At 39.8% G+C, this 13,032-nt stretch overlaps 1 protein-coding gene across 5 annotated transcripts in view; it reads right to left on the bottom strand.

Moving 5' to 3' along the window:
- The window catches only part of cacna2d2a (calcium channel, voltage-dependent, alpha 2/delta subunit 2a), a 176,623-nt gene that overhangs the window by 112,609 nt on the left and 50,982 nt on the right, over positions 1–13,032 (bottom strand). For all 5 annotated transcript variants that reach the window (XM_040001418.1, XM_040001428.1, XM_040001445.1 and 2 more), the window contains one exon: positions 11,319–11,435. In XM_040001418.1, coding sequence (XP_039857352.1) covers positions 11,319–11,435 — 117 coding nt within the window. The remainder of the gene's footprint in view (positions 1–11,318; positions 11,436–13,032) is intronic.

Raw genomic sequence — 13,032 nt, 5'->3', positions numbered from 1 at the left:
TGAGTACATATGCACAATTACTGTGGGTCCCTTAGAAAGTAGACCATTTAGTGCTTCTAGTCCTTAGATTTTGGTCCACACCGAACTCTAATTATCGCAGAGACTGTCAGATATTTACGGTGCCATGAGAATGAATTCTGATGTGATCCTCAGTAGCTCTAACATGTGGATAACACTCATAGTTTTGAGCTAAATATCCACATAATATTATGTGAATATTGATTAAAAATAGGCAGAAATTTGGGGCAGAAAAAATGAAATCAATGTTTTTGTGCCACCTTTAAGTTTGCTCATGATTGTTGGGGTTTCCTATGTTTTCTTTGTTTTATTGTAACCTTACAATATAAAGCACCTTCAGACACCTGTTATAGAATAAAATGTAATTGAACTGAATTGAACTTAAGCGTCCTATAGCACCATTATCAGGTCAAATCTTTTACTTTGACCTGATAATCAAACCTATGAAAGCTCCTTTTCAGCTTGACAGCTGAGCAGCTTTCACATCATTCAGAAAAATATGTGAATATGTTACTGTGACTTAGTGAGACAATGCTGGATAAATACAGCCAAAAGAATACTTAAAAATGCACATCTTATGCAGTAATGATTGGACTTTAAATGGACTTATTCTACATTTAAACTAAGAAAACCCAAAACATCTGGCGAAATATCTTTTTTAAGGGACTCATTGAGAGCCTGTTAAATGTGCTACTTATTCATTAATAAGCATTCTTTTACAACTACAGAAATTTGATTTGCCAATCACTGCACACTGAAACTTTTCTATTTTAACCCAAGTAGAGCTCGCCCTACTTCCCCTGTTCTTCTCTAATGGGACCTGAGAGTTATAACTGCCTCTCCAAAGGCCTACAGGAAATGGAAAACCAAATTACTTTGTTAGAGTCTCCTCTTTAATTTAGTTTCTTCACTTTCTTGCAGTGCTTGCGGTGGTGGTAGTGGGTGGGCTAGGGTTGCAGTATGTATCTGTACGCCTCCTCCAACAGCATATACCAAATGTTTCATGCATGTTAAAGTTCTGACTGGTGATTGGGTTCATTAGTTATTCTAACCATCTGACCTCCCCACAGCACTGCTCAGACACAGTCATTATGAAGCCCTTGTAATTCATTAAGCCCCCTAAATGAACACAAGCCATACTGAGGGGTGCTTGCTATTACTGAGTGGCATGCTGTGCGTCAAGGAGGTTAATAATAAGTATGTGGATCAAGTTTTAATACTGTGATGAGGCCAGGGCTTCAGGTTAACTACTTAGAGTAGATTACGATAGATGAGTTAAAGGATATAAAATATAAGCTATAAAAATAAGATTGTCAGACAATATTGTCCATAAGTATTTGATTAGGCATTTAAGTAAAATAAACAAATCACAATACCAAAAATGCATATATCAATATGGATATACAATAAACAATGCTATGTATCTACATAAGAAGATGACTTCAGATAATAATCACAGCAGACGTACAAAAATAAAATTAATTTATAAATAAAATCACTTAAATCCCATCCCAGAATGGAGAGTAAGGGAAACAAGGCTGCAGGGAAATCTGCCTCCCCCTCAAAGTGGGAGACAACTCCTTCATTTGTTATTGCATCATGCAAACAGGAGGGACATAATCACTTTCTGCCAGTGGTGTAATTCATTGCAGTCAGAACAGCTGGTGCCATACTGCCGCTAGTTGGAATGGCAGAAACTTTCGAAATCAAGTCTTTCAAGTGATCTAGAAACTATGGCGATACTTTTTTTTAAAAAAAAAAATCTGTCTTCTAAAGGATGTATACAGTACAATTACAGCCACAGTGGGCAACGTACAACACAACGTAGCACAGAATAGTCTAAGTAACTGAAAAGAATCACCGGCAGTCGTACTGCAATCAGTAACCAGACACTTACTAATCCTTGAGCTCTAGTACCCTCTACCACTGAGGGCCAATCCAGATCCAAGTGACAGCGCTTGCTAGTCACAGCAGCTTCAGCAGGATTCTGATTTTTTAGGACTGGTGAGCCTTTAAAAGACCGAGGGCTAAATTTAGCTGTTATAAATTGGTTATTTGTGCCGGATGCCTGTTCAATTAAAGCCACTCACTGAAGCATTTGAGATCTCGCTGGGATGACGATCCAAGTCATCAACCACAAACTCTAAGGAGGTGGTTGTACTCCTGATGTTACTGTGCTAACATCAGGAGTACAACCACCAGTAACAGCAATTAAACTGTTGATTTTTCTTTGTTGTTCTTTTGGCCCACAGTTAACTAATAAGCCTTTTAATTATACACTCGCTGGCCACTTCATTAGGTACACTTGTTCAATTGCTCGTTAACACAAATATCTAATCAGCCAATCACATGGCAGCAGCTCAATCCATTTAGGCATGTACAGAAGCTCAAACAGAGCATCAGAACGGAGAAGAAAGTTGATTTAAATGATTTTGAATGTGACACCACAAAGTCAAATAAGGACTACACATTTAACCTTAAAGGAGCAGAAAACCATGCCAGCTCACACTCCTGTCAGCTAAGAACAGCAAACTGATGCTACACCGCGCAGACTCACCAAAATTGGACAGAAGATTAGAAACCCACAGCCTACATGTGACCATGTCTTTCCCTTCATGACAACTGTGTACCCATTTATTGATCACTGCTTCCAGCAGGATATCGCACCATGTCACAAAAGGTCAAATCATCTCAAACTGGTTTATAGAACATGACAATGAGTTCGCTGCGCTTAAATGACCTACACAGTCACCAAATCTCAGTCCAAAGAGCACCTTTGGGATGGGGTGAAACAAGAGATTCACATCTGTATTAACTGAGTGATTTCATCATGTCAAAATGGATCTCCAAGTTTTCAGCCCCTTGCTGAATCTGTGCTATGAAAAATTAAGGCAGTTCTGAAGGCAAAAGTCCAATCTGGTATTAGCAAGGCATACCTAACTAAGTGGCCAGTGAATACTACATATGCCAGTATACAGACAGAAATAAAAACAAAGCTCTGGGTAAATATGTTACTTCAAAAAAAATGCTGTCCGTCTCCAATCTTCATAAAGGCTTGACATCCTTTGATAAATATTTTTGAGCTGCCAGTTGGTTTTGTCTCCTCATATAGCGGATACAGTTTTGTGGTGGTCAGTGAGTGATAGAAAAATGTTGAAGCTTTAACTGGACGTTGAGTTTTCGTGTGTTTTTCTTTTCTTTTGTGTGTGTTCTTTGTCACAGTGAGGTATACAAAACCATCAGAATGATTGACTTGAAAACAAGGTCACAGAAGAAGAAAGCAGCTGACCAACAACTCGCTGCTGCCTTTTTGCAGTTTGATGACTGTTCAGTGTGAGCGGTAATTTGGCAGAAATACCAGTGGGTATTTCAGATGTAATTTTTAAGCACTGTAAAAATGTCAGTATACTTCATTTTAACTCTGAGCAGGTCCAAATGGTCACACCTGTGTCAACACGTGCACGCTGACACTACTTTCAGCATGCATGTTGTCAGTGAGAGCCATGCATGAGAGTCATTGTCTTAGTGAATTATTTATGGATGCAATATGATGACAGATGACTCGGAGCGGATGATCCCTCCCCATCCCTGTGTCGTCTTGGTTTCCATGGTTAGTAAAGAGACGGAGGGCCATGCAGTCCGATTGATTAATTCTGTCAAGAACTCTTTTGTTTTCCCTGCACAGTGTCCAATCTGAGCTCTCCTGCAATCTTTCACAATCACTATCAGCATGACCGCAAAGTCGCAAAACATCTAAGTCAATGCACGCTCAATCATCCAGGTAAGGAAATCCCAAAGAGCTGATTCTTTTCATCTGGACGTATAGATGTAGCGTTTTCAGTGGGAGGATCATTTCATCACTCATCTAAGTGGCTTCTTGAGTCTAAGCTGACTGCAGGTATCAACAACCTTATAAACAGTACATCTGCATAATGGCTGAAACTGTATCTCTTTGCAGTAGGTGACTCAGTCTGACACATTTTGTCCTGCTGTTATCGTGTGACTATTTGTGGAAAACTTTCTAAAGTTCTGTCATAAATGTGTGAGCTTCTCTGGACTCTAAATGTATGTAGTTAATATGAATTTCTGTGTGTATGAAAGACAACAGTTTTGTGATTTTCACCAGTTTATCACAAATTGCATGATCCAATTTAGTCCAAACTAATAGCAGACTGACTCTGTCTCATTGCCCCAACATTTTATTACCATCTTGGCAGACCAAAGTTGCTTTGAAGATGGCAGCTGAGACCATTTTCTCGTCTTCTAAGCAACAATTTCAAAGGCAACAAGATCACAAGTTCATTGCACATGGTCACAATAATTTTTAGGTCTCCAACCACTGCTTCCCCCAGTGTGACAGGTAGGATTAAGTCAGTCTATACAACATGTGATAACACACTGAACTGTATTACTGACACAGACGCTATCAAACAGGAAAAAAGTTTATATGCTGTGAATGTTGTAGATGATCTTTTAGCAAGACATCAGCAGAGCTCCTCGAAAAGCTACAAATATACGTCAGGTGTGAACGTGCCAGGTGGAACGGCATCACACATCAGTTTAACTTTGGACAAAAAGATGCTTGTTGCACATCTGCTGTCAACTTCAGACTAAATCATATTGTGGCGGAGGTGTGGCTCAGCTGCAGGGGAGGTGTGGCGCAGTGAGCTCAAGGGGCGGTGCCAGCCAAGTGAGTGAACAGGTGGTGGTGATGGCACTGACAAGCTCTCTACTGCTTTTAGTGACGCTGGAGTGGAGAGGACAGGTCTTTCCTTCAGAAGGTGTGAGCAACGTGGAGAGAGAGCTGCCGTCAGAAGTGGCCACTTCACGCATATTTGTTTTCCAGAGCAGTGAAGTGAGCCACAAATTATTCTTATTTTTGTCTTTTTTTTTTTACTTGAATTGTATCTCTGCACTTGCTGCCTAAGTCTGCTTCCATTTTTTGTTTGTTTTTTAAACTTAATCTTTACACTGTCCCTTTGCTTTCTACATCATTTCCATGCTTTCATTTTCTGACTATCCCAACCCCAAAACTATCCCAGCAAAGTGTTGGGTGTGTTTCTATCAAACAGCCAGCAGGCCAGAGGCACTCATCCTTCAGCCTATAAGAGGTATTGGAATAGTTTTGAGATCTGTGTAATTGGATTAGACCAACCTTAGTCCCTTTTCTATTTCACCAGTCTCCTCTGTGAAATCATAACTCAAGAGCTTTGACAATGGTAGTTTTGCTGAGCAACAGCTGATGGGAATGTAGAATGATCTCTGCCTGTGGCTCGTGGCCTTGTCTTCCCTTACAGAGACTAAAAAGTCCCAGCAGAAGCCTGACTGACAGCTCGACTCTGCCTATCTTTGACAGCATACAGGATATTTTCCCGTTTCAGCTGGTTCTAAAGGGCCCCACTGATCTCAGGACTCTGTGGCAATGATATGGCGCATCACAGCGAGGGGCAATGGAAGGTATGAGAGCTAGCATCAGTCTGGGAGGTCTATCACACCTGTTTGGCTTTATACACATGACAGATTACATGAAGGGCTGTGTTCTCTTTGGCTGCTCTGGGTTAAAAGGCCTGTCAGACTGACACTTGCAGTATCAGTCAGGCGTGAGCCTGTTGCTCAGATAACACATGCACAAACATATAGGCAGACACAATGAAGATATTAAGCAGACAGACGTGCACATGCACACACTGGGGAGTTCAGATGCTACTGCAACATCTCAGTAAATGTGATCTCAGATAATCAAGCCAAAGTGAAAGTTTAAACAGTTACACAGTTACTCCAACCTGTAGCTCATCTTATTCGCATGTTTAGATGGTACTAATTATAAATACTAGTTTGAATATGATCCAAATGTGTCTGATTCAGGGAAATAAAATGAATATGACAAGATCCGACAAATTAAAGGAAAAACCTTAATAAAAATAAATAAATAAATAAATGAATCCAGATTCATTTACACGGATGCTCTCCCTGGTACAAAGAGTTAACTTTGGATCATGTACTGGGGTATGAATAAAATGCAAAAGAGGCCCATATGATACTGATTTTATATCAAGATTGAAAGGGTAAAAAAAATCTGTCACATTGCAGAAGAGTTTCATTATTTGGGTTCTGATGGCTGAAGCTTCAACCTCAAAGAATGCTCGGCTGGCCAGCGTGTCAATCGTACTCCCGACTTAATTGAAATCTCCATTTATAATCTATGAACACGGCTAGTGGAGAATTAGTGTAAATCGTGGTCCACATTTCACATTCGATGCGTGCGATACTCGTGAATTAGAATAATGGAAGATTGACTCTTCCTCAGGTGAATGAGAATGTCAGAGCGGGACGTGATCAGACGGCCAATAAGAAGAGTTCGTCAAAAATTACACCAAGAGGAATATTAAAGGAGGCTCGCAGTGCATACACCCCTCATTACAAAGACGAGTGCACATTTGAGAGTTCACTGGTGCAAATAAAAAGGCACTGTTCTACAGAAATGTGGAAAATAGTGATATGTCAAATGAGTCATCCTTCAACATATTCTTGACAAGTGGGTTGGTGCACGTGTGTATTTACTGAAACAACACTACAGGCTTGAACTGTTGACCGTCACGGTGAGAGAATCCAGCGCCACTGTTATACTGATAGGGTTATTTAGTTGGCACACTTCCGGCCCACTTGATCACTTATCAAGAATCAATGCAAGGTTGCTAAGAATTGATGACCTTTGTCCCTTGATGAAGCATTTGTATCCTAAAGGGAGTGGTCTCGCCTGAGATTACGGTTTCACTGACTGCCGTGGATCTTGGATGCTTGTGGTCTAACTAATTTTGTGTCTTCCCCTCCTGTACTTAAATCCAGGAGGACTCTTGGAGAGAAATTATGTAAAGTATTGAAGCATGACCGTGGAACAAAGAAAAAAACGACTACACACATTTATTTTTGGGGGTATTTTTATTTTCGTATACTTGTTGTTTTAAAGCACCTTATAAATAAAGTTTACGGCCTTTGCTCTATTTCTTTAGGTATAGTGTCCTTCTGCCTTAAACGTTTTGGGTTTCACTCTCAGAACAACTTATTACAGTTGACCTGACTGAAGTCAATGTACTTGTATCATGTTTTTAGCTTATTAATTTTTTTCGGAGGCCTAACTTTATTTACTACACATAATTATCAGCTTATTGTTCATCGTATATGTAAATCTTGCTTACCCACAGAAAACTTTTCACAGTTTGTGCTCGGCATATAGACTAGATGACGCTACAGGTTATGTCACTAATTGGAAATAGCTAAATGGAAGTCTGTCAAGTGAAAACTGTTTTGATTTTCTCTGTAATGAAAAGTAAATTCTTGGAAATTATGCGGCTAGTACTCAGAAATTACCAGCGCATAAAATAAAGTGTTTCCAAAGTCTTCTAACATACATTAGTTTCATATGAGTACAAGTGAACAAGGACATCTTTTATATCTTCGAATGCGCATTAAGCAAAAAGTTGGAGCTCACATAAAACAGGAAAAAGTCCAAACACAAATACTTGTACCCCTCAAATAAAAAGTGACTGTCTAGATGTCAGGTTCAAGACAAAAAGCCACTGAAATTAAAAAAAAAACATCAGAGAGAGAAAACTCTTGTATCAAATTTCAACGTACCTCGTGCACAAAAAAAAAAAGACAGCTTTATATAAAAATGTCCACCGGCAACATGCGAGCCTTTCAGCTAGCTGAAGGTTTTTGCCACATTTTAATTTTGGCACCGACCGTAGAATCAGATCATTGTTTGAGGAGATGGCTGAAGCCAGAGGCAAGAGAGGGAGAGCAGACAGATACATTCAAAGGAGGAGATTAAGACAAGGGAAGGAAAAGAATAAACACGGAGAGGCTTTTGACAAAAAAGTAAGTCAGCTTATATCGTTTCCATTTTTAGAATGGGGTAGACTGAGTACAGTGCACTTTAAATAATACATATTTAAATACCTATTTTGACAGTAGCTGTATGAACGCAGGCATATATCACTCTACTAGACATTAAAGTTAAAAAGCTGAAGACCAAAAACATTCCATCTGCCATAAATTTCAAGCATATATTCATCAAACGCTTTATTTTATACACTTCAAACACCTGATTGCCAATTAACCTTACAGGCATGTGTCAATGGCCTGTGGGAGGAAACCCACACACGCATAGTGAGAACGTATAGACAGGAAAAGCGCCAGCTGAGCAGAAGATTCGAACCAGGAACCGTCTTTCTGTGAAATGACAGTGCTAAACACTGCATCACCATGTTACCCAAATATACCTGTACGAGTGTTAGCTCTCGCAGGTAAAGAAAGTAAGAATTAGAAAACAAAACAAATAAAAACTCAGTAGACTGATTTATTTTGCTTCACACCTTTACAACTATACAACCAGAGCACTTAAATGAATAAATGTGCTGCTAATTTAGGAATTTAGGCCGAATCAAGTCAATGCTGAGCAGTGAGAAAGGCTTCGCTCTCCCTTATATATCAGTAACCAGTGTTTAGAGTCAATGTGCATTTTCTCATTAGTAATATAAACATGAATTACAACGAAGCACCCGAAGCATTATTTAAATAGGTTGCAGGAGAATAATTTCTTCGTGCATGCACACAAACACACATGTGCGCGCACACACGCACACATTTCCTCATTTTTTAAATGTGTGGCAGGGAATATTTGGAACTAAATAACCATTACAGGGGGTAGAAACAGGCTGGAATATAAAACGCTGTCAACGGCGCGCTGAGCGGAGTGTGAGACCTTCTTATCTACAGACTGCATTAAGACATGGCTTTCACTTTCCTCCCTGTATGAATAATAAGTCCACATGAATTTATTTGCCTACAGTCTTGAATTTTCAGTTTTAGTGAAAATAATAATAATGAAGAAATCATAACCTGCCTAAATGAAACATATTAGCTTGTTGCATACTTTGTGTTAACATTTATGTTTTATAATGCCATAATCACTCCATTTCTTCTTTCCCTTTAATCATCCGACTCCCTTTTTTCCCCATCCACCTGCTTTCTTCTTCCGATTATTATTTTTTATTTTTTTTTGCACACTCTTTCTCTCCCTTCTTACCCCTCCTGCTCCCTCTTTCCTTCCCTCTCGCTGGCTGCTCATTTTCAAATCTATGAATTTCTGAACATCATTTTCTTGATTTTTCCACGCCTCAGGGAGACATTCTCATTCCAGACCTTCTCTTTTTTCACCTCATTTCCTCCCTCCTGAGTCTGAATCTCCCAGACAGGATGTGAGGTGACAGCGTGGCCTGTGGAAGTTAGGGCGGGGGTGTGGGGCTTCAGTGTGTGTGTCCGTACATGTGCGTGCATGTGTGTGTGTTGAGGAAGGTGGAAGGGGTTAAGGTGGGGGTATAGTCCAAAAAAAAAAAAGATGAAGAGGGTTTTTGCCGTTCCAAATTCAATCCTGGACATGACCACAGGAGACCTACAGTTACGTTTTCTTCGCTTTAAGGATCCAAGCTGCAGAATTAACCGTGCCTTTGAGAAACTTTTGCTCCTTAGCATGAATGTGCCTCACTTCCCACAAGACCTCATGCTCTTAAAAGATATACACTTCTGCTCCTTCAGAGGACTTCATAAATATCACTGCTTTGGCCTTGAGTGACCGCATTTGGGCAGAGACAGAGGGAAGGAAAGCAGACAGTCCCTCGGTCACCTCCATCTTTAAATAATGTGCCATATGGACTAAAGTCAAAGTATATCTTGTACATACCCACACACAGTGTGCTCCATCTAAGGCAAGGTTTGGAGAACTACAGTAAAGTGCAAAATTCTTGAGCCAACACTTGTTTCTTTATATTTTGCTGGGAAAATGGAAATAAGGTGCAGCAATTTATTGAAACGTGCAAGTATAACTAGAAATGCAACATATAAAGCAAAAACAGTGTTTGCACCACTCTACGTGTGATGAGCCTCAAAGTCAACATTTAGCTTCGACTACTTTTCAACACAGCCTGAACTCTTTTAGGCAGCATTCTTGTAATTGCTTTAAGTGGTGTTCAGGGATTGCTCTCCGGGCTTTTCTGAAGGACATTTAAAGCTCTTCTTTGGTTTTTAGCTTTTTTTTGTTCTGTTCTCTGTCAAGATGATCCCTCACTGCTTCAATAATGTTGAGGTCTCAGCTCTGGGGAGGCCATGTACAGTCATGTACAGGGACTGAACAGAAAGTGAGTGAAAAAGCAGCCAATGTGCAAAGAAAACCTTTGAATGACCTTCAGGGAACCTGAGGAACTATCGCTCAATAGTTCTATTGCATTTAATTACGAGCGAGAAAGTCTGGCTCCTTTAAACCAAACTAAACAGGAACGAGCGGTGACGACTTTTTCAAAATTTTTCAACATACTTCTGCTCAGCAAAACAAAATACTAAACAGGAGACATTAGATTGGACTAATTCTGAAATGGTGGATTTTACAAACAGTCTTTTACTTTATCTCTGTCTATTTAAATTTAAAAAATTAACCGTCTCCACTTTTCTCATTTACCTACTTGCCACTCATCTTCTTGGCGTTTATTTCCCAACCACCCCCTTCTCCTCTGGGTTAGAGGTTTCCCACTGGGAGAGTGAAACACATTTTTAACTAATCACAGCACTGCCTGAGCATAACAGTGGTAATAATTACATCCTAAAATGCGGGACATTGAAATGATAACCTTCTCACACACCATACAAACTATATTTCAGAATATACGCCTTCAACATTTAACAGAAAAATAAAACCCCTCAAAACTAATTTGAAAAACAAAGCATGAATACGGTTAGTTGTCGACAAAATATAATTAGCTCAAACTGTATTTTAACTGTAAAGAAAAACTATGCAGCTTTTTCCATCAAATTTAAAGAAAATCCGTTGTTTTCAAATAAGTAGGAGGAAAGATTAACTGCAACATAAAAACAATGCATCATTTATAATGTGCAGGAAACTGTTCAATTATGGATGATTGACCAATATGTTTCTGTCAAGTATTTAGCATTTGTAGTCACAGCCAAAAAAAGACATCGTTATTGTAATGCGTGCCTAAAACTCCTTAGATCCATCACAGCTAACTCTGATTTACAAAAGCAGGAGATTCTTCAAGCAAGTCTTAATTAATTAAATTGAGCTTTCAGAGTGCTGGCACTGAAAAATATAACGGCAGCGGATGCCTTTGTATGCACAGAAGGTTCACCTTTCAGAAGAATCTAAAACACTCACCATGTATGTGTGCAGTGGGGCATAGCATGTGTTTGTGCACAGGTGTTTTAATACATGTGGAGCATCATCCTCTTACCTCCAGGGCTTTTCTCTTGCTGTTGAGCAGCTTGGAGATGTCCCGTGCCACCCTCTCCACCAAATCCCTGGGGTTGTTTCGCTTGATTTCAAACTGGCTCTTCTTCTCGTTATAAATCTGCAAAAAGAAAACACGGGGAATCAAAGGTCGGGTTATTGGAGACATTTGTTTAATTAAGAGTATCACAGAGGAGCAGGTTGCCCTATTCACAATGTAGCACGGAGAATGGTAAACATTTACTATAGAGCAGGCAGTAAGGAACCTGCCATTACGCCAGTAAGCCTCGGCACTGTAGCAGAATTAAACACAGAACAGAGCCTTAATGGCAAAACACTTAGCTAGCTGCATCTGGCAGTTAGGCTCAAATTAAATAAACACAAACTCCAGCGGATTCTCACCACTGGGTGAGCACCTTGTATTTCGACTGTGTTAACCCTTTAGGCCTCTAACTCTGAGACAAGCAGAGGTATTCACAACTTGCTGACCAAATATCTGCAGTTCAATCCATTGTGTTAGCTACAGATTAACTTAGCTTTAATCAAAGCTTTAAACTTTAGTCAATCTAGATGCATAATTTATGATCACTAGAAGATTATGTGAAAAAGGGAATTGTACTTATACTAAATTAGCAATTAGCAATCAATCAATAACACTTAAAACAGCGACGGACATTGCAAAACACATAGTAAATCAGCTTCAGATGGTAGAACTGTGCATACTTGGACCGCTTAAAGGGACGGTGCTACAGAGATTAGTCTGCTCCCCTGGAAGAATTGTGAAAGCTGACTCAGCAGCCAGAGCTCTCTATAGGATCTGTAGACTACAACAGAGCACCACCCGAGGGATTACCACTTATCCTGCTGCCCTAAGACACCACAAGACCCATTTTCACTCCATAAAACCATTTTGTATAGTTCTTTTGAAGGAAGCCCAAAGAGAAGCCTGTTGTTGTTGTTGTTGTTGAATATGTTAAAGCAATTAGAGTCACGTCAGCCTGAAATGCTGCATTTGCAGGGTGTTTAGCTGGCCTCACTGGTACTACTGACTTCCTCAATCAGTCAATCACATACTGAAAGCTAAGAATGGGTAATAATTTAGTTTATACTAAACTCTTCATAAATAAGGACATATCACCGTGCATGCAAATCAATTATAAAATGAAGGTGCGTGTTAAGCTCCACAATACAGAAAAGGGGATCTGACGCAGCATGAACACAAGCTGTCATAACTAATTCAGGAGATGCTAAGATGTCTAAAATTAATTAGAAAATTTCCAAATCTTCTTAAAAACAGCAGTCAGCAGGGTGCAGCATTGGGCTCAAGTAGCTGCTTCTTAAATACTCATCATCTTGTTTTTAGAGGTTGATTTTTTCCTGTTGTTTTTTCAGCAAGGCCTCAGACTGGTTTAAAATCAAAGGTGGCAGACCATAAAGTCAAGGTTAACGCAAACCCCACTAGATCATCTGATCTCAGTGATCTGTCAGCCCACATCAGCAGATGACTGAACTGAAGCCTTCCTATATTTCTATTTGACAAATCTCAAATAGGGTGTCCTATTTAAGCTGCCCACAGTTACTGAACATCTACAAACTGCTTCAAAACCCACCAACAGCCCCGTCCCTCTTTTCTATGCTGTGTCTGACAGGCTGTCCTTCGTGCCTCCTCTGTACTGAGTGGTTCCTGCTCTGGCTGCTGCTACTCTGCCTGCTTCCGG

This window comes from Simochromis diagramma, unplaced genomic scaffold (assembly GCF_900408965.1).
Source record: "Simochromis diagramma unplaced genomic scaffold, fSimDia1.1 OVJJ01000320.1, whole genome shotgun sequence".
Taxonomy (NCBI): Eukaryota; Metazoa; Chordata; class Actinopteri; order Cichliformes; family Cichlidae; genus Simochromis; species Simochromis diagramma.
The sequence above is the reverse complement of the archived record's forward strand: the minus strand, read 5'-3'. Positions and strand labels throughout refer to the sequence as shown.